This window comes from Bos mutus, chromosome 6 (assembly GCF_027580195.1).
Source record: "Bos mutus isolate GX-2022 chromosome 6, NWIPB_WYAK_1.1, whole genome shotgun sequence".
NCBI lineage: Eukaryota > Metazoa > Chordata > Mammalia > Artiodactyla > Bovidae > Bos > Bos mutus.
In genome coordinates this window covers 110,885,862-110,913,653 of record NC_091622.1, presented here as the reverse complement: position 1 = coordinate 110,913,653, position 27,792 = coordinate 110,885,862, and the positions used below count along the sequence as shown (strand labels likewise).

Sequence of the window (27,792 nt, the reverse complement as noted above, 5' to 3'; positions counted from 1 at the left end):
CAGGTCAAATTCAGTTAACCTCAGGCTAAGAAACGGAGCGATTTTTAAAAGAAATGATAGTAGCTGGGCTTTGAAGAGGACACATTTTCAATGTTCACACCTCCTTTTCTTATCTGTGTGTGAACAGCTTAAATGCGCGGTTGCCTCCACCTGTTTTGCTCTCATTTTTCACGGCCTTAAAAGGCTCCCCTAAGCCATGCAGGTGGTAAAGTGCTGGACTCGGTCTTCCTAGTTTATTCTTACCAAGCTCTCCGTGTTCACACCTTGCCACGACATACGTGATGGCAATGCGACATCTTTTCCGTCTGCATTTAGCTCTACTCTGTGTTCCCTTTGTCTTCCCTCCTCTCTTCCATCCGACTTTCTCACTTTTCTCTTCCTTTTTTTTTTTGGCTATGAATAATTAATTTTTTAAAAATTGGGGTATCATTGCTTTGGGCTTCCCTGGTGGCTCAGAGGTAAAGAACCTGCCTGCCGATACAGGAGACATGTGTTCCACCCCTGGGTTGGGAAGATCTCCAGGAGAAGGAAATGGCAGCCTATTCCAGTATTCTTGCCTCTGAAATCCCATGGACAGAGAAGCCTGGAGGGCTACAGTCCATGAGGTTGCAAAAGTGTCAGACATGACTTAGCGACCGAACACCAACAACAATGGTTGCTTCAGAGTGTTGTGTTAGTTTCTGCTCTACAGCAAGGCGAGTCAGCCGTCCCTGTCTATATATCCCCTCCCTCTTGAGCGCTCCTCCCACCCACTCCCATCCCACCCATCTAGGTCACCATAGAGCACTGTGCTGAGCTCCCCGTCTATACAGCAGGGAGCTATCTACTTCACACACTAGCCATCTATTTTACCCATGGTTGTGGGTTGTATATTTGTCAGTCTTCCTCTCTCAATTCCTTCCTTTCTTTTTATTCTCACTACCCACTGGCTTCTTTCTTAAATGCCAGAAAGGAAGCAGAGAAGGAACATAAGCTCTTGACATGTCAACCTGATTTCAAGTCTTGCTTCTGCTTCTCCCAAGACTGGTAGCTTTAGTTTTTCTTGTTTAAAAGCAGGAGGAGGGGTCCTTGCCTCACTGTTACCTGGCTCTTGGAGATGAAGGATCTGACATCCCAGAGGGACTCTGCAAACAGGAGCCGTTATTATTATGTTTGATGTGTGCTTGGGGCGGAGGGGTCATGTATGCAGTTGTCAGGGGAACCAGCTTCCAGAGTCAGCCTGCTCAGCTTTGAAGAAGCTTATTCGTTGGCTTGACTCTGACTTTAGAATCTTCTAGAACCAGTTTTTATCATCTCTCTCTTCATGTTCCCTCTTGACTTTCTAATTCACAAAGTCCTCTAGAATTTTCTTCATTTGGGTTTGGGCTCATCACCATTCTCTTTGTGCTATACTTTATGCCCTGCACAAATTTGTTAACATTTTAAGTTTGTTTGGACATGTCCCATAAATGCTTTCCTTCAAGTAGACACAGGCTTCCTTGGTCTTTGCAGAGTTGTGCTGACCTACAGTTAGGCAAGTTGTTCTATAGATATTGACCTATGACCTAAACCAGGGCTTTGCAAACTGTAGCCCCTGGACGCCCCCCAGCCTGCTGCCTGATTTTTACTTGATTAATTAATTAGTTTTGGCCACGGCCTGTGGCTTTTGGGATCTTATTTCCCAGCAAGGGATCGAAGCCAGGTCCCCAGCAGCGCGACTGCAGAGTCAGAAACACGGGGCTTCTAGGGAATGTCCCTCCTGCTGCCTGTTTATTAGAAGCAAGGCTCTCCTGGAGCAGAGCCTGGCCCGTCCTGTGTACAGATGCCCTGTGGTTGCTCCCGGCTACAAGGGCAGAGTGGAGAGATTCGGACAGAGCGTGGTCCCCAAAGTCGAAAATACTTCTTATCTGGCCCTGAACTGATAGAGTTTGCCAACCACTCATCTAAACCAGGCAAATGAAGCCACTGTTGTGGGGCAGGTTTTACTCTGAACAACCCACCTCAGAAGGGTCGTGTGGCTCTGTCACACGTGAGTAACTGCCCATCAGAGCTCCAAAAGATGTATTCTGGTTTTCTTCTTCAAATTTTCTTATACCCAGATACGTGAGGTGCATATCATTCCCCGTGTCTGGTGTTTTTTTCTTGAATGAAACTGTCACAGAGTAAGGTCAGATTTGATGGCTGACTTGGCGTGGGGGTGCGGGGGCAGGGGGTGGACACAAGGATCATGTGATCTTCTGGTTTCACTTACTGGGAAATACGTTTGTTCACTAGAACACCATGTACCAGCAAATGAAGGGGCTTCAGTACAGGACCAGTGGACTGAAGGTAAGGATGTGTTTCCCTTCTCTGTCTTGGGGTCTTGTTACAAAAGTACACGTGGACTTTCAGTGGTGTTGGGTCTTATTGGCAGTTGGCAGTTATTTTAAGTAAAATCAAGCCTCAGTTATCCACCCATTTGAAACACCGGACTGGGTTTCCCCATCCTCCCCTTTCTAAAAGACTTCCGTAAGCGCAGACTGCATCCTGGCACATCGTTGTCCGCTCAGCGGGAAGCCGTGTGTGGGCGTGGGCAGTGCGCATGTGGGCGGCCGTGGGCCACGCTCACAGAGACACTGCAGCGCCACAACAGCCTCCCAACCTCACGGCCTTCTGCCCACAAGCTTCCATTCTCACTGGGAAACCGGCACAGGGTGAGCCCAGCCACATGCCCTCTGCCAGGTTCATCGTGGAGTGGGGACGCACACCCATGCCCTGGGAGCCAAAGCCGGGAGGGCATCACTAACCACGAACTGCTAGTACAGTCTCCACTGGCAAGTCAGGGTGCTCTGGGGCTGCGTGAGCTGTATTTGCATCGATACACAAACTGTCTGATGAAAGCCCTGTGTCTCTTGACACCGTGTCGCATCTTGCTGTGTTTTGCAGGTCAGAGTATCCACCACCATTTTCTTTTTGAATTCTACCCAGGACTTTCTCACCAGCCAGCTGTCTGAAGTTGTTGTTGAAGTAAGTTGTCATACCGGGAGGGGGGGTGTGCAACCACAGCCTCGTGCTTCCCTAGGGAGTGGTGGAGTCATTTTAACGGTCTTGTCGCTCTTTGATGTCTTTCCAGGAAAGTAAGCAGTTCGGGAGTAAGATAATAAGCTACTTTGAACGTTATCTGCAGTGGGTCGAGATGGCCGTAAGTGGCGTGTCTTTGATGGACCTAAGGGGGCTGTGTCTGGGGACAGTCATTTTCTAGGATAAAACCAGGATTCAGAAATTAGACAGGAGATAAGTAAACCTTGAGCCTAGGGGCCACGAGTGGAGGAAACGATAGGAAGTCACCCCAGCGCTGCCCACCCTGGGTGTCTTCCTGGGGCCGCGTCACGGACGGCTGACCCCTACATCCAACACCCCCACCCCGCCCCACCCCGGCTCCCTCTGCTCCTTGCTCTAGGAATGCTGGCCGCCTCCACTGTCTCCCCTGCTGAACCATGAGCTCCTTACTGTCGGGGCCATTTGCAGCTGTGGTTTGTCCACGCCTTGGGCACTGAACCTGCAGTTAACATGTCATTGGTGTATTTGTGGACTCGGTTCTTAGACAACAGGAGTTTTATTTTCTCAAGATTCTGGAGGCTGGAAGTCCAAGTTCAAAGTGTGGGCATGTTAGTTTGTTCTGAGGCCTCTATCTGTGGCTTCTCCTGTGTTTCCACAGAGTCTCCCCTCTGCATGAGTCTGTGTCCCAATTTCTTCTTTTATTTAATATGAAGAGCGGTCCTGCTGGATCAGGGCCTTCTTAGCGAACTCACTGTAACTGAATTGCCTCTTCCAAGACCCCGTCTCCATATATGCTCACATTCAGAGGTACAGGGAGCTAGGATTTACCCTGGGAACGCGTCGGGGACAAAAGTCAGTCCACAAAGCTGGGTCTCCATGAATCGGTCGAGAGACGTCGAGGAGCAGAGTGAAGTTTCCAGCGGCTCACGTTGCTCCTAGCACACGGCCAGTGGATAACTTAGCATCTCACACGTGCCTTTTGTCACCTTGGGCTCTGGGCCCGTCCCCACCGAGGACTGTTCCACAGGGGGTGGGCTTACAGCTGAGTCACTGGGGGAGGGGCGGCCAGCCAAGAGGAACCCCGGAAAGTCTAAGGCGGGGAGACTTAGGCCACCCTGAGCAACCAGGAGCCCTTCCGGCTCTGCTCCCAGCCCTTCACTGCCGGAGCGCCCTCCTCCCACTCTCCTGACTCACCCCGCATCCCAGCCTCAATCTGATTCCGGGAAACCTTCACCCCTGTCTCTACATGATGCCCTGGGCGTGTCACACCTCCTCCTCCCCAGGGCCCCACCCTCTAGACCAGCCACCCGCCTCTCTTCCAAAGCCCAGCTTCCTGAGGTCTCCGCTGCCCCCCACACCCGCCCCCCAGAGCTGAAGCCCTCGGGATCTGCTTGGTGCTGGCCCGCCGGGCACACCCAGGGTAGGCAGGGGGGTCAGGACTGCACTACCTTCACCACCATCGCCTCCTTGCGTCTCCTCACTGGACAAGGGACCGCACGGCGGTCACACGTAATCCCTGGAAGACAAAGTTGTTTCCACGTCATGGCGAGTGTCCTTAGTGCTCCTGAAAACATGGGGGGTGTAGTTTTTTCGAATTCAGGTTCCTTCTTTTCCAGATATATGTCCGGGAGTGGGGTCGCGAGATCAGACGGTAGCTCTGTCTTTAGTACTGTTTTCCGTACTGTTCTCCACAGTGGCTGCACTGTTTCCATCCCAGCAACAGTCCAGGGCGGGCTCCCTTGGCCCCACGCCCTCCCCAGCACTTATTATGTGTAGACTTGTTGATAACCATTCTGACTGGTGGGAGTTAATAGCGCATTTGCACTCTTGATTTGCATTTCTCTACTAATGAGAAATGTTCAGCACCTTTTCATGTGCCTGTTGTCCATCTGTATATCTTTTTTGGGAAAGTGTCTATTTAGGTGTTCTGCCCATTTTTTGATTGGGTTGTTTGTTGTTGTTCTTTTGGATTGAGCACTGCAAACTTGTTTTGGAAATTAAGCCATTGTTGGTCACATCACTTGCAAGTATTTTCTCCTATTCCATGGGCTGTCTTTTCATTTTGTTTATGGTTTCCTTTGTGGTGCAAAAGCTTTTAAGTTCAATTAGGTCTCATTTGTTTATTTTTGCTTCTGTTTACATTACTCTGAGCCTCAGAGTCTAAGGAAATGGATCCAAAAAATATTGCTGCGATTTATGTCAGATTGTCCTGCCTAAGTTTTCCTCTAGGTATTTCATAATATCCAGTCTTACAATTGGGTCGTTAATCCATTTTGAGTTTACTTCTGTATATGTTGTTAGAGAATGTTCGACTTTCATTCTTTTAGGCCTAGCTGTCCAGTTTTCCCAGCACCCTAGTTGAAGGGATTGTCTTTTCTCCATTGTGTATTCTTGCCTCCTTTGTCATAGACTCATTCACCCTAAGTGGGTGGGATTAATTCCGGACTTTCTGTGCTATTCCACTGGTCCATATGCACCCTTCCCACAGTTTTTATAAAACTAACTTTGAAAAAGCCTATAAAGAGAGTATACAGATTTGTTTGAGCTAGGAGAAACATAAGGTTATCAGTAACATGAGTTGCCTTGTCATGTAAAGGTGGACGATAAGGGGGAGGTCAGTCAACCAGTAAAGCAAAGGAAATAAGACACACCCCTGCCCTGAAGAGCTATCTAATAGCTTAGTGTACTCACTCCAGAGGTTTTTGAGCGAATGAATATAGTTTTCTTAATCTGATGGGATTGGGGCATCTGTCTGTGATTCATTAAACTTGTTTACTCTAACCTCAGTAATGAGTACCTTATTTTCTGTCTTCTTAGACTGGGTCCGCAGGTCTTGCCTGTTTTGTAAATAAAGTTTTATCGGCACACCGCCACACCCATTTGTTCCTCTGTGGTTGTTTTCACCCCACCATGGCCGAGTGGAGCAACAGATATGTCTCTGCCTAGCCTGCAGAGCCTAAAATATTTACATTCTGGCCCTTTGTAGAAAAAGTTGGCCAACCCCTGTTGTAAACCGTACATGTATTCATTACTTAACTTTCCATTTTCTTCCCACATACTTTGTCAGATTACAAAGGGGTCAGGTAAGAAATTCAGACTGAGACATTGTGCTGGCCACGTGTACTCTTTAATTCTCTCCAGAGTCTACCCAGTTGGGTCTGACTATTCCAAATAACAAGCGTTGTGTTTTAGCTGCTCAGTTGTGTCTGACTCTTTGGAACCCCAAGGACTACAGCATACCAAACTCCTCTGTCCTTCACTATCTCCTGGAGTTTGCTCAAATTCATTTTCCCTTCAGTTGGTGATGCTATCTAACTATCTCATCCTCTGCCACCCACTTCTCCTTTTTTTCCTGGAGGCTTCCTTGGTGGCTCAGTGGTAAAGAATCCACCTGCCAATGCAGGAGACACGGGTTCGATCCCTGAGTCAGGAATATCCCCTGGAGGAGGAAATGGCAACCCACGCCAGTATTCTTCCCTGAGAATTCTCGTGGACAGAGGAGCCTGGTGGTCTGTAGTCCATGGAGTCTCAAAGAGTCCAACACAACTTAAGGAATAAACAAATAACAAATGAGGGAACTGAAAACCGAGGCTCAGAGAGAATTGGGGTCTTGTTTTAAAGTACATGCTTTCACGTGTCGTAGAACTCATCCATAGAACCAGCTCTCAGCTCCTTATCCAGGGGGCCTGGAGATCCAGAGCTGAACGTTGTATGGGATTGTGTGGGTGTGGCTCCATCAAAGTTTGCCTATGTCTCTTATGTCCATAGATCACCCAGCAATTTGCAGCCTGCAAACCAGCGGCCACTGCTCTGGATTCGGCTGTTAACGTCTTTCTGTGCAGCTACATCGTCGACCCCCTGGTAAGAGTTTCATCTTTTGAAGGAAGACACAATGATGCTTTCCCCGAATGATGGTTCATGCTATAACAGAAAACAGGCTCCTGGAGCTCCAGGAGGCCCAGTGGAAAAAGACTGTTCCTGATGCAGCGGCCATGGTTTCGGTGCCTGGCTGTGGAACTGAGATCCTGCATGCTAGGCAGCCAAATAATGGTAATAGTAAAGAAAAAAAATTTTTTTAAATTTAAAAAGAGAATAATAGGCTCTGCTTGGGTCTGTTACAGCCGTAGAATTCAAGACCTAAGATCTAAACTGTAGATGAATTTGTTGTGATACTAATAGTCCTCCTGCTTATCTTCACTCCTTGGTAGAATTTTATATACAGAAGTCAGGAGACCCCCATGAAGAAATCTTTTTGTTTGGCCGCACCATGCCTCATGTGGAATCTTAGTTCCCCGACCAGGGATGGAACCCACATGCCCTGTGGTGGAAGGCAGATTCTTAACCACTGGACCACCAGGGGAGTCCCAAGGAAACTCTTCATTTGTCTGAAATAATTAGAAAGGGACGTCAGTGGTGTGCAGATTGCCAGTGTTTCCAAGGACTCTTAGTGAAGCTCTATATGTAACCCTAGAACTGCAGCGAAGTTAGTTTAATTGGTGAGTGAGCAGCCCTTTGAGATGCTCCCATTGGGCCGGTGAGTTGAGGTTCATCAGTTTTATTCCTGGCTCCGGATCACTCCTCGCTGTACACCGATGTCTCCACGAGTCCATCCTCAGCCTCCTTTCACTGAAGGCACCTCGGGGGCTGGCCCAGGACCTCTTAATACCACTGGGTCCTTGACATTACCCACGAGGCCCTGCATGACTGGCCGCACCTGTACCGTTGCATCACGCTGTTGACTGCTCCAGACACTCTTGTTTTCTTTCATTTCTTTAAAAGCATCTGTACCTCCCCACCTCAGGGCCTGCCTGTGTCACTTCCTCTGCCTGGAAACTAGACACAGGTTCGCTTTCTCTCATTCTTCCCCTCCAGACCTCTACTCCACCTAGCTGACGCCTCTAGGTCTTAGAATATAATGGCTGAGAACACGGACTCTGAATTCAAATTCCAGCTCTACATTTCCTGAACTCTGTGACTTGGAAAAAATGATTGAACTTTTCTGAGCTTGTTTCGATGCTTCAGAGGGAGATGATATGGAAAGCCCTTGACACTTTCCCTGGTACATTAACACACTCCATAAATGTTCACTATTATTAGCTGAGCTGAGGTTCAGTTTTCAGATCTCAGCTGAAATATATCTTTTTTTTTCCTGGAAGCCTTTTCTGATCTTCCCAACTCCTTGCTTGTTTACACACCCATGGGACTCTCTGCTTTTAGAGATGCTGTGCTGTCTATACTGGGCAGTGGTGTGTCTCTCTAAGACCTGTCCCCTATCACATACACTAGACTTTGACTCCTACAGCACGTGTTTTTGTCACTGCTGCGTGCCCGTCATCAGGAGTGGTACCTGGCACAGGCCGTAAGGATGGATCGAGAGCTGCCTGCCATCGTGCGTTCACATCACTCCATCCGTCCATCTCCCTGGCCCACGTGTCTCTGCAGGGATGAACCTTCATCCCCGGATGGATGCAGACATCACCCCCCGCCCCCGCCTTGGCCTCCTGGCTACTTCTCTCCGCTTCCGACTTTGTACCCTTGTGTTGGCTGCTTCCAGCCCTTGCTGACGGCTCTGACTGAAGCCCTCATCAGGGCAGCCCTCAGTTAGACTGGCTCATTCCAAGTTGGTCTCCTGGCATCCAGTCTCCACCGCCTGCCTGCAGCCAGTCAAATCACCCAACTAGCAGGCGCCTCTCCCAAATAATTGGGGACCACCGGAAGGGAGACATGGAAGATGCTCAGGAAGACTGTAAGCGAGAGCTTTATAGAAGGTGGTTTAAAGGGGAAGGAAGAGTTCTGACTATTGTCTCTGCTGGGAAAATAGACTCCAGGCTGGCAAACATGTTTGTTTTAATATCTTGATTGTACCCAGAAAGATTGAGGCGCTTCCAGTAAAAGGTATGATTGTCATAAAGCTCTGCTGCTGCTGCTGCTAAATTGCTTCAGTCGTGTCCGACTCTGTGCGACCCATAGATGGCATCCCACCAGGCCCCGCTGTCCCTGGGATTCTCCAGGCAAGAACACTGGAGTGGGTTGCCATTTCCTCCTCCAATGCACGAAAGTGAAAAGTGAAAGTGAAGTCGCTCAGTTGTGTCCGACTCTTAGCAACCCCATGGACTGCAGCCTACCAGGCTCCTCCATCCATGGGATTTTCCAGGCAAGAGTACTGGAGTGAGTTGCCATTGCCTTCTCCATCATAAAGCTCTAAAGACTCTCAAAACAGTGTTGAAAGTGTAGAAATTTACCAATAAAAGAATGTGTGGGAAAGAAGAACAGATTTACTGGAAATTCTGGGCCAAGTGATGGAACCATGTCCGACACTAAGCCTAGCCAGGAACAAAGCAGAAATGCAGTGGCCGAGGTCTAAAGGTCTGGTGGTGGTTTTTTTCAAATGTTTATGTATGTATTTATTTTTGGCCATGCTGGGTTTTCCTTACTTTGCACAGCTTTCTCTGGTTGCAGGGAGCAGGAGCTAATCTTTGTTGTTTCACGTAGATGCGGCAGCCCCTCCTGTTGTGGAGGCACAGGCTCTAGGCTCACCAGCCTCAGCAGTTGCAACACATGGGCTCAGTGGTTTCGGCTCACGGGCTTAGTTGTTCCAAGGCATACAGCATCTTCCCGGACCAGGGGTCGAACCTGTGTCCCCTGCACTGGCAGACGGACTCCTATCCACTCCTCTCCACCAGTGGGGCGGGCCACTCTAGGGTTCCAGCATTATCCTAAGACAGGGAGGCGGCAGGTGGTAGGTTTACAAAGCAGGCCGATGTCAGACACTGGCTGGTGTGTGGTACCCACAGGGCTGTGCAGGTCATACATGGCCGTTGTCAGTTCTGGTTGGTGGGTCAGCTTAATAATGTTGGGTGGCATGCCTGCCAGGGCTAGTGGTGTGGCCTGCAGCCACCTGGGGACGGGGGGCCCACTTAAAGGAAGAACCAGCACTTAGCTCCAGGCGATGACGTCCTGGGGAACCAGGGCTCGGCATTGTGAAGTCTGACTTGAGACTCTCCTGAAAAGATGAAAACCGAGGTCTCTATGTGACGTGTGACTTAGGAATGTTGGCAGCTATCTTTTTTTTTTTTTTTAATTTGCAGCGGGCCATAAGTTTTTTTTTTTTTTTAATATTTATTTATTTAGCTGTGCTAGGTCTTTTCACAGCGCACAAGATCTTTAGTTGCGACATGCAAACTCTTAGTTGAGGCATATAGTGGGATCTAAAAGTTTGTTTATTGAAAAAAAAATTAAAAAAAAGAAGTTTGTTTATTGAAAAAAAGGCCAGATAATATAGGATGCATATGTATATTTTAAGGTGATACAGAATATGTAAAGGAACACTCGAAAATTTTGCCACTGACCTAAGTGGGCTATTGTCTTAATTGTGGTATTTATTTTTTTCATCTTTTTTGCCTGCCTTGAATATGTATATTTTTATAAAAAGGAATTCATTATATTTGTTATTCTGCAGTCTGCTTTTTATTTCAACAGTATATTGTATAGAGATCTCCATGTCTGTATCTATCGAGCAAAATCATTGTTTATGGTTGTGTAGCAGAATGACACGTAGTTTTGAGGGGATAGCCAGAAATCTATTATGTCTGTAATTTAGAGTAAGGAGAGATATTATATTCTGGATAAACGGCACAGTCTCTTTCTTATAAAGGATATTAGTTTTCAGGAATTTTGACCCAACCATTTTGAATGGGGTTTAAATGATTCTGGTGGTGTATCTTCCTTTGATGGTTTTTATTGGTTTAAAGTGACTAAATATTTTTGTTGATGGTGATTGTTTTGTTGATGCGATTCTAGGCAGAATCGCAGAATCTTAGAAATGATAAATGATAGCAGAGGGACAAGGGGTTGGAACGCCAAATCTCTGTATTGAGTTTAGTTGAATGAAGTTGACCATCTAGCGCCTTTGAATGAAGTTGCATTTATATTGAAATCAGTTTTGAGATGCCTAGCTAGCTGTTTTGTGTTGAAACGGAATAGTGGTGAATTTTTTGAATCACCACATGTGACTTATGGAATTAAATAAAGCTTTTATCCATTCCTGTTTTTTTGACTCCATAATACTGTCCTTCCACTAGTTTATATTGTAAAGCCACTAGTTAGCAATATTTAAAACACTAGGATTAAAATAGAACATATGATTGCTTTCAATTTAGCCTGAAAGATTGAATCTAAATTTTAAAATCCATGGAAAGCGTGTTGGCCAGTGCCTGCCCTGAGCAATTGCTCAGTAGGTATTAGCTGATTTTGTGTGTGTGTGTGGTAGAATAAACTTTAAAACGTTTTTTTAATTAATTTTTTATTGGAGTATAGTTGGTTTACAGTGCTGTGTTAGTTTCTGCGGCACAGCACAGTGAATCTAGTCAGCTGTTTTATATATAGTAGTGTGTATATGCAGAAGGCAATGGCGCCCCACCCCGGTGCTCTTGCCCGGCAAATCCCACGGACGGAGGAGCCTGGTGGGCTGCAGTCCGTGGGGTCACGAAGCGTCAGACACGACTGAGCAACTTCACTTTCACTTTCAGTCCCCTGACCAGGCACCGAACCCGGGCCTCCTGCACTGGGAGCCCGGAGCCTTAGTCCCACCAGGGAAGTCTCAGCAGCTGTCTTTTAGAAAATGCTTTAGTGTTGCTTCTCAGAACAGGATTGAATCCAGCCCGTGACTTGTTCAAGATTGGTTAACTTCATCACGGAATGCTGTTGGCAGCCTCGTGTGCACAAAATCATTGCATCTGTTTTCCTCACACAATAATGTCCTGGGAAGAGATGCTATCATCGCACTGTTCAGATGCAGAGCAAAGTCAGAAAGTTTCAGGAGCCACCATCACACGAAAACAGCTCAGAAAAGGACTGGGGCCCGGGTCTGCACGCAGTCGCACGCCTGTGGCTGGCCGCAAAGGGGAGCCACCGAGGAGGGCCCTTCCCAGTTGTTTTGGGTCCCTCGGTGCTTAATCTCGCTTCTCCAGCTTTCTGCATCTGTGCTTCATTTATAAAAATAAATACAACAAGAGGATCAATTCCAGATTTTCAGATAGATGGAATGAACTAGAATAATAGGTTAGCCCTTCAGCGGGTAGTTGGCTCATCTGAAGTTCATGAAATTAGAATTCATTAAAAAAAATGCAAAATTAAATTCCCCTCCCCCCAAACCAGTGTTGTTTTTCATTTCTCATCTTCAAGCATCTAATCCTCATGATTTCCTTTTTCTCCCCCTGCCCCAGAATCTGTTTTGGTTTGGCGTGGGAAAAGCGACCATACTTTTACTTCCTGCTGTCATTTTTGCCGTGAAGCTGGCTAAGTACTTCCGTCGAATGTATTCTGAAGATGTGTATGAGGATGAGCCAGTGAACAAGTAAGAGGCTACGGTGGTTTCTGAGTGGCGCTACCTTCCAAGCACTTGTTAAAAAAGGGCTCTGATGAGGTTGAACTCGACTGCTTTTTAAAGTGGCGGGGGTCACCCCTAATCAGATGTTTCCTTTGTAAAGATTTTCTTACACTTAACTATCTTTCCTCCTGCTTACTCATCTCAACTGTCTTAATCAGCCTTCTTATTTCTTCTTTGCAGTTCCTCTGTCTCGGGGACTTGGCACTTTACTTTGTAACTGTTTTTACTACTTTTCATTCTGACTCCGTGGCCCACCCTTCACTCTGTGCCTAGTGAACTTGTGCTCAAACTGTGTTCATTTTGACTCTGGTCACCTCCTTCTCGACACCTGTTTCTCCTGAACTTGCTTTGTCAGCATCTGTATTAAAGTAAAAATGTGTGTGTGGGGGCGGGGGGTGCAACTGTTGAGCTATAATTGTAATTATCTCCCTTTTTTTGTATTTGATAGGGTTCAAAGTAAACCCAGGGCTCAAACTGTACCCAGGGTTCAAACTGTACCCATGGTTCAAACTGTACCCATGACAAAGTAAGCCGTTTTTTAAAGCCATATTTCCCAAGATGAGACTGGGGAGGGCTTTATTATTAGAGAATGAACTTTTAAAATTGAATTAATAATATTAAAATTACATAACTGCAACAGATATACCCAGATAAATATAAAGGTTGTTGCCTCTTAAAATAAGAGCTGGCATAGGGTGAATACTGAAGAAATCCTTGTGGGATGAATGAAAATTGTCTATTAAATTTATTAATAGATAAAACAGTGGTTTATATCTCTGTTTTTTTTTAATGGGAAGGAAATGTAAATATACCTTTTAACTTTTTTTTGTAGCTGTAACAAATTGTTCTATACCTTTTAGATCCATTAAGTTGTCTTTGTAATCCATAATGTAAATTCCTCTTAATGATAACATGCTGTTTTTGGTGTATTTCTTCTGTTACAGTATGAGACATGCTAATACCCGTTCTCGTGTAGAACAAGGCACACAGACAATTTGAGCAGAGTTTGTAAACAGATCCAACTTGACCAGTTCTTGATCTGCAGCGATTCCAAATGTTGGGAAAGTAACCTCCCTTCAGGCGTTCACAGAGTCCAGTGAGATCACAGGGAATGTGTGCCCAGTGGCCAAAGAGAGGAAAGCACGGGTGTTTTTTGTTTTTTGTTTTTTTTTGACAAGTTGTGCTTTTATCATCTGAGCCATCCATGCAAGTTTAAATATGTAGCACATTTGTTAATTCCCACTTAGCCTTTGGAACAATACAGGAATTTTGGTACATTTCATCGAATGGGAGCTTGGACCCCTTGTTAGAGAACGTTCAACGAGTATCAATAGCAGATATGTGTGTGAACAATAAAAGAATGATTTCACAATTGTGACTCTAATCATTTCATTGCAAAATTGACCCAAATGACAGATGTCAATGAAGTCTCTCTATTATTCTCTTAGGGCGCTGTAACACATCACACAAACCGGTTGACTTAGAGCAACGTCTTCTCCACTTTAGCGGAGGCTGGAAGCCTGAAACCCACACGTCAGCAGAGCTGGCTCTTCCAGGAAGCCCAAGGAAGAGTGTGTCTCGGCCTCTGTCTTCTGGAGCTTTCCCTTGGTGTGTCTGGGTTCTGTGTCTCTCACCTCCTAAGGACATCGGTCATCAGATCAGGGCCCTTCCTAGGCAAGAACGACTTCATCTTCATTTGCCCACATCTGCAAACAACCTATTTTCAAGCATTCACTGAGACCAGTGGACATAAGTTGGCGGGGGGTGGGGGCGGGAGGCGGGGGGCGGGGAAGGGGCTTCCCTGGTGGCTCGGTTGTAAGGGATCCACCTGCTAATGCCGGAGACCCGGGTGGGATCCCTGGTCTGGGTAGATTCCCCTCCATGCCATCCAGCAGCTAAGCCCGTGAGTAACTACTGCTGAGCCTGTGCTCTTGAGCCTGGGAGCTGCAACTACTGAACCCGTGTGCCGAAACTACTGGAGTCTGCTTGCCCTGGAGCCCATGCTCTGCAACAAGAGAAGCCACTGCAGTAAGAGATGTGGGCGCCACACCTAGAGAGCAGCCCCGCTCGCCCCAGCTAGAGAAAAGTCCAGGCAGCAGTGAAGACCCAGCACGGCCAAAAAAATAAATCAATAAAATTATTTTTTTTAAAAGGGGGGGTAGGGAGAGGATATTATTCAACTTGCATAGTCACCCAACATCCGTAGCAAGCAGCCAAAGAGACAGAGAAGTGAACACGAGAGCTGTACCGGACACACAAAAATTAAGGTAAATCACCAAAATCGAGGATGGCAGAAAATAAAAAATGTTATTAGACATGTACAAAACAGTAACTCCTTCCTCTCTTAGTTTTATCTGTAAAGTTTGTCTGTATTTAAGAGCACGTGACTGACAGTGTCAGAGCTTGTGTCAGTCAATTGCTTCTGCATCTGACCTAGTGACGCCCAGACCCCTCTGACTAGCTGGGTTCCTCCGAGGAGAGAGCTTTTTATAACAACTGATCCTTGGGTCCTCCCCAAAGAGATGCTGACGGATGAGGCTTGAGCACGTGGATTTAAAATTTTTGCCTGGTGATTCTGATGTAAAGCCAACGTTGAGATATACAGCCTCTGATTAATTGAATCAGAATTTCTGAGATGTATCCCAGGGAATTCTCAAGTGTAACCTGGGTTGAGAGTTACTAATACAGTTTCTACATGCATTTCATCTGATTTATTTATGTGTGTGTTTGTGCGTGTGTGAGTGCTCAGTCATGTCTGACTCTGTGACCCCATGAACTGTTCCCCTGAAGGCTCTTCTGTCCATGAGATTTTCTAGGCAAGAGTACTGGCGTGGATTGCCTTTTCCAGGGGATCTTCCTGACCCAGGGGTTGAACCCACATGTCTTGCATCTGCTGCATTGGCAGGTGGATTCTTTAGCACCAGTGCCACCTGGGAAGCCCAATATATAATATATATATATACACACACTCATCAAATGGGCCATCTTGATTTCCACCTCTGACACTGAGCTTCTTAGAGGCTGGAGCTAGCAGACTATATATATGCATTGACCATCTGCACCATCCCAAGCGCTATACAAGACCCTGGGTGGGGTACGGGTGAGCTAACGGACTAGGTCCAGCCTCCTAGGAGCTCTGTCTCAGTGGTGGACACCAAGATGACCCACTTGATGAGTATATGAGACACAGAAGGATGGGGGGTGGGAGTCAAGGGTGGTGGGAATCAGGGGAGGTTTCTTGCAGTTGAATTTCTAAAAAATATATACATTAAGAATCTATGCCACACTTAACAAGTCTGTTTCCTATGAAGGCTCTGGGCCTTTCATTTGTCCCCTTCATAATCCTCACCGCATCCCCATGAGGTCAGCAGTTTTAGTTCCAATTATAAACTTGATGGTCTGAAGCTTACAGAGCGATTGTGCAGTATGACCCAGCCCACAGGATCCAGATCTCCCAGATTCTGCAGCTCCTGGCTCTCAGCACAGGCGAACTGTTACAGAGAACAAACCTGGCTGCTCGTGGGATCCACTCCTTCAGCTCTGATCTTCCTGCTCCGTTGCCTCCGCTTAGTCATGCTGACTCTGCTCGCTTTGTAAAAGAATGTTACCTATAGCCTGAAACACCCAAGACATCCCATTCTCAAGGCTCTGACCCTGCGAGGTGTACACTCTGCCATTCATATAGTGATGAACAGGATAACTATTTTTCTTGCTGGGAGGTTTGTAGGAACACTGTGACCAAACCTACATGGACTGCTGCAAGAACAAAGGACCCCAGCGCCTTTGGCATTGTGGTATGGCAGAAACCAACATAATGTTGTAAAAAAAATTTTAATTTATTTAAATAAAAATAATTTTTTAAAGAAGTGGAAAAGCAAATAGCTGCAGAAACCAGCCACACCCACTCCCCTTTTAGTATAAAAGGAGACTGAATCATAACTGTTAAAATGATTCTTTGGGACAAGAGTCCACCATGTTTTCTGCCTAAGGGATTTCCAAATAAAGTTGTTTTTCCTTACCCCCACAACTCATCACTTGACTTATTTTTCTGTCCTACAGAGAGCAGTGCAAATTGAACTCAGCAGTAAAGTCTCAAGCTAGGCTGGGTTTTGGCACAGACCACATACTCACAGCATTTTAAATTAAAGCCACCAGCTAGCTGTCCCATGTTCTCTAGTGGTGAAGCACGGTATAAATCAGTCCTGCCCAAAGTGTGGCCTGAGAAAAGAAGGACCACCCGGCGAGCTCACAAAAGGCTTGAATTTCATTTAATCTGGGCTGTGCTGGGTCTTCACTGCTGCGTGGGTTTTTCTCTACCTGCAGAGAGGGAGGCTACACTTAGTTGCAGTCATGCTTCTCATTGTGGCGGTTTTTCTTGTTGCAGAGCATGAGCTCTAGGCACTTGGGCTTCAGTGGTTGAAGCAGGTGGGCTTGGTATTTCTGGCCCCCAGGCTCTAGAGTACAGGCTCAGTAGTTGTACAGAGGCTTAGTTGCTCCGAGGCATGTTTGATCTTCCTGGGTTAGGGATGGAACCAGTGTCTCCTGTATCGGGAGGGGAATTCCTTACTACTGAGCTACATGGGAATCCCACAAAGGCTAATTCTTCCTGCACTTCAGATACACTCAATCAGAGTCTCCAAGGATAAGGTCCAGGAATGTGTATTTTAACAGGCTTTCCAGATTAGTCCAAACTACGTAAGGTTGGCCCAAGCAATGCTTCAGATCACCCTGATGGAGAATATCCTGCTTCATTTAGAACAGCGGTCCCCAAACTTTTTGGCATCAGGGACCAGTTCTGTGGAAAACAATTTTTCCATGGACGGGGCTGGGGGGATGGTTTGGGTCTCACCTGCCCCCTCACCTTCTGCTGTGTGGCTTGGCTCCTAACAGGGCTTGGACTGGTACCAGTTCCTGGCCCAAGGTTGGGAACCAAGATTTAAAAATAGTTTTTGGTCCAAGAAATGTGGTGAAGTCTCAGTGCAAACTACAGACTGTTGGTGGGTGCCCGGGTAATAGAATGAGATGGTTGGGGCGGCCAGGGGTCGCGAGCCGGTGGAGGACCCGCGCACGGAGGAGCCCGGGGAGTCGGCGCCTCTTCCCTCCCTCTCCCATTCCCCTACCCGCTCCCTCTCCCCCCCTCCCCAAGAATGTTCCGCTACGAGTCTTTGGAGGATTGTCCTCTGGATGAAGATGAAGATGCATTTCAGGGCCTGGGAGAGGAGGACGAAGAGATTGATCAATTCAATGATGATACATTTGGGTCAGGTGCAGTTGATGATGATTGGCAGGAAGCACATGAGCGCCTGGCTGAACTGGAAGAGAAGCTACCTGCAGCAGTTAATGAACAAAGCGGCAATGGAGAAAGGGATGAGATGGACTTGTTGGGTGACCATGAGGAGAATCTGGCAGAGAGGCTCAGCAAGATGGTGATTGAAAATGAACTTGAAGACCCAGCTATCATGAGGGCGGTACAGACCAGGCCCGTGTTGCAACCCCAACCAGGAAGTCTCAATTCCAGCATCTGGGATGGATCTGAAGTTCTGAGGCGAATCCGAGGACCACTGCTTGCTCAGGAAATGCCTACAGTGTCTGTGTTAGAATATGCCTTGCCTCAGAGGCCCCCCCAGGGCCCAGAAGACGATCGGGACCTTTCCGAGCGCGCATTACCAAGGCGGTCCACCTCGCCTGTCATTGGGAGTCCTCCTGTTAGAGCTGTCCCCATAGGCACCCCACCTAAGCAGATGGCTGTGCCCAGCTTCAACCAGCAGATTCTGTGTCCAAAGCCTGTCCACGTTCCCCCCAATGCCGCCACGGTATCCTGCTCCCTATGGTGAGAGGATGTCTCCAAACCAGCTCTGCTGTGTCCCGACCTCCTCCCTGCTGGGCCACCCTTTTCCCCCTAGCGTCCCTCCTGTCCTCAGCCCCCTCCAGAGAGCACAGCTTCTTGGAGGAGCACAGCTACAGCCTGGACGGATGTCTCCCAGCCAGTTTGCACGGGTCCCTGGATTCGTGGGCAGCCCACTTGCCGCCATGAATCCCAAGCTGTTGCAAGGGCGAATTGGGCAGATGCTCCCCCCGGCGCCAGGCTTCCGCGCCTTCTTCAGCGCCCCACCCCCCACTACACCGCCCCCTCCACAGCAGCACCCCCCTGGCCCAGGACCCCACCTGCAAAACCTAAGATCACAGGCTCCAATGTTTAGACCAGACACAACCCACCTTCATCCACAGCACCGTCGACTTTTGCATCAGAGACAGCAACAGAATAGAAATCAACATCGGAATCTCAACGGTGCAGGAGACAGAGGGAGTCACCGGAGCAGTCATCAGGATCATATCCGAAAGGATCCGTATGCCAACCTTATGCTGCAGCGAGAAAAAGACTGGGTCTCTAAAATCCAGATGATGCAACTGCAAAGCACTGATCCCTACCTGGATGATTTTTATTATCAGAATTACTTTGAAAAACTGGAGAAACTGTCAGCTGCTGAAGAAATGCAAGGTGACGGCCCAAAAAAGGAGCGCACCAAGCTCATCACGCCTCAGGTGGCCAAACTGGAGCACACCTACAAGCCAGTGCAGTTTGAGGGCTCTTTGGGAAAGCTCACTGTCTCTAGTGTGAATAATCCCCGAAAAATGATTGATGCTGTTGTGACGTCTCGGAGTGAGGATGATGAGACAAAAGAAAAACAGGTTCGGGACAAAAGACGAAAAACCCTTTTCATAATTGAGAAAACCTATAGTTTACTGCTTGATGTGGAGGATTACGAAAGGCGTTATCTCCTAAGTCTGGAAGAAGAGCGACCTGCCCTGATGGATGAAAGAAAGCACAAAATTTGTTGCATGTATGACAACTTAAGGGGGAAATTGCCTGGACAGGAGAGGCCGAGTGATGACCACTTTGTACAGATCATGTGTATCCGAAAGGGGAAGAGAATGGTAGCCCGGATTCTGCCTTTCCTCTCCACAGAGCAAGCAGCTGACATTCTCATGACAACAGCCAGGAACCTCCCTTTCCTCATCAAGAAGGACGCACAGGATGAGGTGCTGCCATGCCTATTGAGTCCCTTCTCTCTCCTCCTCTACCATCTTCCACCAGTGACCGTCACCAGCCTTCTGCAGCAGCTGATGAACCTACCTCAGAGTGCAGCGGCCCCAGCTCCGTCCAACCCGCACCTCTCTGCCGTGCTCCAGAACAAGTTTGGCCTGTCCCTGCTCCTCGTCGTCCTGAGCCGCGGGGAAGACCTACAGAGCTCAGACGCCGCTTCAGAATTGGCGCAAAGCAACCCATGGACGGAGGTGATGTTTGTGGCAACCCGAGAACTTTTGCGGATTCCCCAGACGGGCCTGGCCAAGCCAATCTCTATACCCACAAACCTAGTATCCCTCTTTTCTCGTTACGTTGACCGACAGAAACTGAACTTGCTGGAGACAAAACTGCAGTAAGTTGGAAACAGGAGAGTTCCACATCTCACTGAAGTCGGCACTTTAGAAGTTACGTTGAGGAGGCTGGGGGTGGAAGGGGCATAAGACGTCATGAATCCAGTGGAAGAGATTAAAGACTTCTGTGAGATACACGAGTGTCTGCTGGGTGTAAAGCACTGTGGCCACAGCAGAACCCACCCAGTGAAATTCCAGCTGGGGTCCAGATCTCTCAGTGACCGATAGGAGAGGCCACACGGGCTGGGGTTCTGGTGCAGATGACTGCTCTCTGAACTCATTCACACGGGTCTCCTCTCTCTCTTTGTGCCGTAGGCTAGTTCAGGGGATACGGTAAAGGCCTCCACGCACGCCCTGTGCCTCCTCTTGGCTGCCTCCCGCTCTGCTGCCATCACCCATGGAGTGTTGTTTTAAACGAGGGAGGGAAGGGAGCTCACTCCCCAGAGCGTCTGGTGGGACCGAGTCCCATTCACAGGGGTTGCCTCTGAATGCCAGGTACTCCCCACTGCTCTGTGAAATGTGGCTGGGTTCACACTTCTGCTGGTTTTCTTACCTTCCGTGTGACAGTCCTGCATGTCCCACCTTACTCGATTCTTCTCCATACTGCCTTTTCTTTGCCCTTGAGACACAACCATAACCTCTCCCTTCATCCCCCACCACCGCTCCAGCTCAGAGTAGGTTGTAGCCTGCCACAGAATTCCTTCCCTCATCGCCCCTTATTAATATGACTGTAGGAAAGCTGATGAAGTAGAAATATAAGTATACATGCGTGCACACACACCCCGATACGTATGTTTATGTGGTCTCCAAAGGGTCCTTAAAGAATGAGTTTAGACTGAGAAATTTAGTTGGCACACCATCCCTTCTCTAACCACAAACCAGCTGATGTGTTTTTAATCTGTTCCTCATCCATCTTCTGATTAATTTGGTGGGTTCTACTTGTTCTAATAAAATGTAGGGTATGCAGCACGTGTAATAAACTCAGAGCTCTCAGTTGGCCGGTGCCCAGCTCTCAGCTGAGCCGTTCCTTGTCTCCTCCCCACTCGGGTTTCCTTCGGTTCTGTCCACCGCGGTGGAAACGGCACACAGTTAGCCTGGGTCCTGCTCCAGCCGCGGCTACTTGAGCCCGTGCCTTCAGGTGCGCGGAGGCTTGTGGGAGACGGCCGGCCTGGAGCCTGCTTCCACCGCGCAGCTTCAGCGCGCTCGTTCTGTCTTCCTGAGACCGCTGCAGTAAGCCATTCTCTGACGTCTCCTTCCCTGTCTGTACTTGGTGTCCTGGGGGGACCTCTGCACCTCCCAACGTGAGCGCAGGCCGTCGCTCCGCCCCTCGATCCCTCTGCACTGCACGCGGAAGCGCTGCCCTAGCCCCTTGGTGCAGCCAGGGCCTGGGTCTGTGTCCGGCCTGGGCAGCCTGTGCCCCGGTCACCACCTTCTCCTGCTCCGCAGTCACCACCCTCTTCTTCTCCGCAGTCACCACCCTCTCCCCACTCCGCAGTCACCACCCTCTCCCGCTCCGCAGTCACCCGGATGCGGGCCCGGGTCACTGGTGATGCCAGCCCTGAGCAGATAGCATCTGATTGATCTCACCGGCCTGTCCTGAGCACACCTCGCTGCTCTCACGTTTCTGAATGTAGGAGGGAGGGGGGCAGGTTACGGTATTTAATACGCGAATGAACGTTTTGCACATAAATGTATCCTACAGCAGTGAGGCCCTCCTGTTCTCCGCCTGTACTTCTCCCCGCTGTGCCCTGCGCGCCCCCTCGTCCCCTCTGCCATCACCCCCTGCCTTCCCTTCACAGCCGATCAAGTGAAGGCTCGATGATTATCTCTTCTCTTCTGTGCTTTTATCTTTTTTGTTTGGTTTTAATTAAAAAGTTTCTAAATTTACATTTTTATAGGGTATTGTAAATAAAAACAAATTGTATACTTGAAAAAAAAAAAAAAAAAGAATGAGATGGTTGGATGGCATCAGTGACTCAATAGACATGAATCTGAACAAACTCCAGGAGATAGTGGAGGACAGAGGAGCCTGGCATGCTGCAGTCCATGGGGTCGAAAAGAGTGAACACGACTGAGGACTCAACAACAACAAGAGAAAAGGGTAAGAGAAAAGGGAGACGGTGGAGCCACTCCTGAGAGAGCGCTCATGGCTGGCCCACTGGGGGTTTCCTGTGGCATCCAGTATCTTAGGACCCTAGAGTCTACTGAGGGCTTCCCAGGTGGCGTTAGTGGTAAAGAGCCTGCCTGCTGATACAAGAGATGTAAGAGCTGCAGGTTCGATCCCTGGGTCGGGAGGATCCCCTGGAGGAGGAAATGGCATCCTATTCCAGTGTTCTTGCCTGGAGAACCCCATGGACAGAGAAGCCTGGAAGTCTGCGGTCCACAGGATCACAAAGAGTCGGACATGACTGAAGCGACTTAGCACAGGCATGCATGGAGTCTACCGAAGGCTGGCAAACTCCAGGGGAAGTCTTGGATGGTACATTGTGGTTAGTAGTAGAAGCAATTTTAGTCACTCAGTTGTGTCCGACTCTTTGTGACCCCATGGACTGTAGTCCACCAGGCTCCTCTGTGGAATTCTCCAGGCAAGTATAGTGGAGTGAATTGTCACTCCCTTCTCCAGGGGATCTTCCCGACCCGGGGACTGAACCCGGGTCTCCCACATTGCAGGCAGACTCTTTACCAGCGAGCCTCCAGGGAAGGTTGATCTTGGTCAATTTCAACTCTAAGCTCTGCACCATGGTCCTTTCCCCCCCCCAGTCTGAAGGCAGCCAGTCAGCAGTGCGCATGCTCCTTGAGTAGCTTGCACACAGACACTGGGAGCCAAGACGGGCATTAAGGCCTCTGTTCTGCATATTTGGGAGATCTGCCTTCTGATCCCTGCCCACTGCTTCTAATCCCAGAGGTGCAGGCTCTGGAGCGAGCAGCCCCGGTTGCACTCGCTCTGAGGGCCGGCTGCACTGATGCCCACCTGGTCTGGCTCCAAGGGAGGCCACGGTGCTGATAGCACTGTCTCCAGCTGCCTTTTCCAGCCCCAGCGCCCAAAGTCCCTTCTGCCTCTGATGACACCACCAGCTGAGCAGGGGAAGGAGCGGAAACCGCTGTAGAAAGTCATGTTCATCAGCTCAGTGTTGGGGCCCCCTGCTGAGTGCCGCGGCATCTATTGGCTGTAAGTGATGGAGATGTGCAGAAAGGTGGCCGAGCTTGACTCACGTGCTACTGTGCTTTGGCCCAAACCTACCGCTCTCACTTTCTGCCATTAGGGTGGTGTCATCTGCATATCTGAGGTTATTGATATTTCTCCCGGCAATCTTGATTCCAGCTTGTGCTTCCTCCAGGCCAGCGTTTCTCATGATGTACTCTGCATATAAGTTAAATAAGCAGGGTGACAATATACAGCCTCGACAGACTCCTTTTCCTATTTGGAACCAGTCTGTTGTTCCATGTCCAGTTCTGTTTCTTCCTGACCTGCATACAGGTTTCTCAAGAGGCAGGTCAGGTGGTCTGGTATGCCCATCTCTTTCAGAATTTTCCACTGTTTATTGTGATCCACACAGTCAAAGGCTTTGGCATAGTCAATAAAGCAGAAATAGATGTTTTTCTGGAACTCTCTTGCTTTTTCCATGATCCAGCGGATGTTGGCAATTTGATCTCTGGTTCCTCTGCCTTTTCTAAAACCAGCTTGAACATCAGGAAGTTCACGGTTCACGTATTGCTGAAGCCTGGCTTGGAGAATTTTGAGCATTACTTTTCTAGCGTGTGAGATGAGTGCAATTGTGTGGTAGTTTGAGCATTCTTTGGCATTGCCTTTCTTTGGGATTGGAATGAAAACTGACCTTTTCCAGTCCTGTGGCCACTGCTGAGTTTTCCAAATTCGCTGGCATATTGAGTGCAGCACTTTCACAGCCTCTTGATCAAAGTCTCTTGATGAAAGTGAAAGAGGAGAGTGAAAAAGTTGGCTTAAAGCTCAACATTCAGAAAATGAAGATCATGGCATCTTGTCCCATCACTTCATGGGAAATAGATGGGGAAACAGTGGAAACAGTGTCAGACTTTATTTTTTTGGGTTCCAAAATCCCTGCAGATAGTGATTGCAGCCATGAAATTAAAAGACGCTTACTCCTTGGAGGAAAGTTATGACCAACTTAGATAGCATATTCAAAAGCAGAGATGTTACTTTGCCAACAAAGGTCCGTCTAGTCAAGGCTGTGGTTTTTCCAGTGGTCATGTATGGATGAGAGAGTTGGACTGTGAAGAAAGCTGAGGGCCGAAGAATTGATGCTTTTGAACTTCACTGTCGGAGAAAACTCTTGAGAGTCCCTTGGACTGCAAGGACATCCAACCAGTCCATTCTGAAGGAGATTGGTCCTGGGTGTTCTTTGGAAGGACTGATGCTAAAGCTGAAACTCCAGTACTTTGGCCACCTCACGTGAAGAGTTGACTCATTGGAAAAGACTCTGATGCTGGGAGGGATTGGGGGCAGGAGGAGAAGGGGACGACAGAGGATGAGATGGCTGGATGGCATCACCGACTTGATGGACATGAGTCTGAGTGAACTCCAGGAGTTGGTGATGGACAGGGAGGCCTGGTGTGCTGTGATTCATGGAGTCGCAAAGAGTTGGACACGACTGAGTGACTGAACTGAACTACTGCTCTCACAGAGGTGTTTCCAGTTACGGGGTCAAGTGTCAAAGGCCGTTTGAAGCCACAAGCCACCACCAGATGGCAGCAGAGGACACATGCCGTGTATCTGCCAGAATGCGGCAAGGCTCCCTTTGAGCTGTAAGGGTCGTGGTTCACACTGAGAAAGATGATCTCCAGGCAGGTCCCACATCCCGACGGCCATTTCCTTCCCCTGGCACACACACGTGGGCTTTCCAGAGCTGCTGTGGCACTTGGTTGCTGCTGTCATGCACAGGACCCCATCAGTTTTTAGTTGCAATGAGCCCGCCCTAAACCAGACCCAGGTGCCCTCAGGGCTTCCAGGGAGCCATCTCCAGGTAGTCAAAGGCTGGCCCTGGGCTAACCAAGGCAGACAGAGTGGATCCCCAAGCATGTGGCCTCAGCCTTCCTGTGTGAAGAGCACTCATCTGCGGGACCAGTCTTGATGCTCTATAATATTCCATTTCCTCTTTTTTAAAGCTAAAATCTATTTGTCTTTCCAACTCTGTCTCACTCTTTTTTTTTGGCCATAGCGCCCGTCTTGCAGGGTCTTAGTTCCCCGACCAGGGCTTGAACCCAGTCCCAGCCAGTGAAAGGGCAGAGTCCTCCCCACTGGAAGCCAGGGAATTCTCCCAAGTCTGTCTTTAACCTAGGATGGGACCAGGGCAGAGTGAGGACTCCTGGATGCCATGATATCTGGCCACCCTCTCTAAGGCACTGGATCTCCATAAGAGCCCACGAGCAGGCCAGGAGCTGTGTTTCAAGTGGGGTACCACCGGGAGCCATGTCTCCAAGAAGCCAGAGCCCCCAGGGCAGACTCTGGGCAGAGCCGCCTCCCTTAGCATTTCCCTTAGCCTTAGAGAGCTGGAATCATTGCATCCTCCGGGTTTACGTACGGGGCCCTGGCATAGTAGCCTGTGGGGACCCTAACACACCTGTTCCCCAGGTCCCTGGTAGGCTGCAGTCCCTGCAATTGTGAAGAGTCAGACACGACTTAGTGACTGAACAACAACACCAAAGACAGAGTTGGCTGAAGCTGGGGGCAGAGGCAGAACCTTCATTTTGTTGGCTATAATTAGCTCTGTGTTGTGCTTAGTCACTCAGTCGTGTCCAACTCTTTGTGACCCCATGGACTGTAGCCCGCCAGGCTCCTCTGTCCATGGAGATTCTCCAGGCAAGAACACTGGACCGGGTTGCCGTGCCCTCCTCCAGGGGATCTTCCCAATGCAGGGATCGAATCCAGGTCTCCCACATTCTCTACTGTCTGAGCCACCAGGAAGCCCCTAGTTAGCTATGGGAATGCTCATCAGACTTCATGTGAGGAAGAAATGACCTTCCAGTGTGTTAAGTCACTGAGACTTGGGTATCTATTTGTAATAGCAGCTGCATTACCCACTTACACACACTGCTAGTTCACAGACTCTAGGACTTATAAGAGACTCGTGATCTGTTTGAGCTTTATTTAGAAGCATCAGTAAATATTTGTCCAAATAACTGAATGAATGGATTGAAACTACGGCACTGAGCTCTGTCGTCTCTCCCATAAACTCCTGGCGCAGTGGTAAAGAATCTGCCTGCAAATACAGGAGATGCACGCGGGCTGGATCACTGGGTGGGGAAGATCCCCGGGAGTAGGAAATAGTAACCCCCTCCGGTATTCTTACCTGGAAAATCCCATGGAGACAGCAGTCTGGCGGGCTACAGTCCATGGGGTCGCAAAGAGTAGGACACGACTGAGCGCGCACACAAACATCTCCTCCTCTTACATTCTTACATTCAGAGTTTCAAAGTTTACTTGAACTTTTGGCCGGTTTGGACACTGAGCCAATTATAGACCCTTTTAACCGCCATCCCACCATCTGCAGGAAGGATTTATTTCAGAAGTGCCTGAGAAACGCTTTGGGGTAAGGGGTCTAACCGCTTTGAGTTTAATGGCTAAGAAATATGTGAGCACAAAAAATCCCTTGTGTACGTCATGTTGCTGTTCAGTTGCTCAGTTGTGTCTGACTCTTTGCGACCCCATGGACTGCAACACACCAGGCTTCCCTGTCCTTCAATATCTCCCGAGTTTGCTCAAATTCATGTTGCAAATATATGAAGGTCTTTGAACTTCACAACAGCAATTTACAATCAGCATAAAGAAACCCTTTGAAGGGCTTTTTGTGCCTGAAGAGCTCAAGTTTGAGACCATCCTGGAGGCAATGGGTGGTCTTGTGACTGTTCTTTAATAATATATATATTTTAATGTTTCGTGTCTGGTAGGTTTACTTCTCTTCCTTGGTTCTTGTCTCATTTCAACAAAGATTTGGAAGAAAGGACTAAAGGGTTTAAAACAACAGACAAGTTTCAGTTCAGTTCCACTCAAGTAAACAGATCTTTTGTTAGAAAGACACTCCCCAGACGTGAGTGCAGGCCAGCCCCATCTCTCTTGGCTCCTCCCTGTTTACACTTGCTGTCTCCTCCTCTGTCGTGCCTTGTACGAAATAGGGTTGTACCTAGCACCAGTCAACAGAAGGGGATGCAAACGGGCATACGCTCAAGGCCAGTTGACAACTGCAAGTTATGTAACAGCAGGCTCTGTTGTGTATGTCTTCCCATAATTGGGTCTGTGATAATCATATGTATTTATGTGTAGAATATTTACAAACCCTTAATGGGCTCCTAGCTCCCTAAGGTTACTTGAGAAAGTCCCCCTGGTTAGTTTGTATCCACTGTGTGCCTGGGGTTGGGGTGCTGGAGTTGGAAAAGTCTCTGGGGTTACTTTTGTAACATATCCGTGAGATCTCCTGGATGTGTCTGGGATGGCCTTTGGAGATCATCCTTTTTGGCTAGGTCATCAGTCGACTTCACTTTCACTTTTCACTTTCACGCACTGGAGAAGGAAATGGCAACCCACTCCAGTGCTCTTGCCTGGAGAATCCCAGGGACGGGGGAGCCTGGTGGGCTGCCATCTATGGGGTCCCACAGAGTCGGACAAGACTGAAGCGACTTAGCAGCAGCCGTAGCAGTCACTCACTGCTCATGCCTAACTTCTAGCCAACACCGAAAAGTCACATATCCGTCAATGCTTTAGAAATCAGGGTTGGGAAAGACTTCAGACCTGCTGAAGATAGTGACTGTTTTATGCAAAGGCATGCGTCCCTATCCCTCTGATGGACCCTGTGAGTCACTCACCTTGCACCCAGGAAGCATCTGTCCTCTCTGCTTCTCCCTCCTTTCTACCAGGCTGCCAGCTGAAGTCGTATCAGGATTTTCCACATGGAATTTTATCTCCTGATCTCCCCCCA

General features: G+C 48.5%; 2 protein-coding genes across 11 annotated transcripts in view; both read left to right on the top strand.

Moving 5' to 3' along the window:
• PROM1 (prominin 1) overlaps window positions 1–16,418 on the top strand; it is a 148,463-nt gene extending 132,045 nt beyond the window's left edge. For 6 of the 10 annotated variants that reach the window (XM_070372722.1, XM_070372721.1, XM_070372725.1 and 3 more), the window contains 7 exons: window positions 2,254–2,307; window positions 2,905–2,985; window positions 3,092–3,160; window positions 6,787–6,879; window positions 12,243–12,373; window positions 12,855–12,932; window positions 13,351–13,817. In XM_070372722.1, the coding sequence (XP_070228823.1) occupies window positions 2,254–2,307; window positions 2,905–2,985; window positions 3,092–3,160; window positions 6,787–6,879; window positions 12,243–12,373; window positions 12,855–12,932; window positions 13,351–13,405 (561 nt within the window). In that variant the 3' untranslated portion in view covers window positions 13,406–13,817. Of the gene's footprint in view, window positions 1–2,253; window positions 2,308–2,904; window positions 2,986–3,091; window positions 3,161–6,786; window positions 6,880–12,242; window positions 12,374–12,854; window positions 12,933–13,350; window positions 13,818–13,854 lie in introns of those variants that run through there. The other 4 variants (XM_070372731.1, XM_070372730.1, XM_070372726.1 and 1 more) reach the window with 3 other exon arrangements.
• A 1,024-nt stretch (window positions 16,419–17,442) lies between these two features.
• On the top strand, window positions 17,443–20,823 carry LOC138988244 (protein PAT1 homolog 1-like). Its single transcript, XM_070372720.1, is given in 3 exon segments — window positions 17,443–18,200; window positions 18,202–19,845; window positions 20,159–20,823. Coding segments are annotated over 3 exon segments (2,313 nt in total). The 5' UTR covers window positions 17,443–17,553; the 3' UTR covers window positions 20,181–20,823.
• The last annotated feature ends 6,969 nt before the right edge of the window (window positions 20,824–27,792 follow it).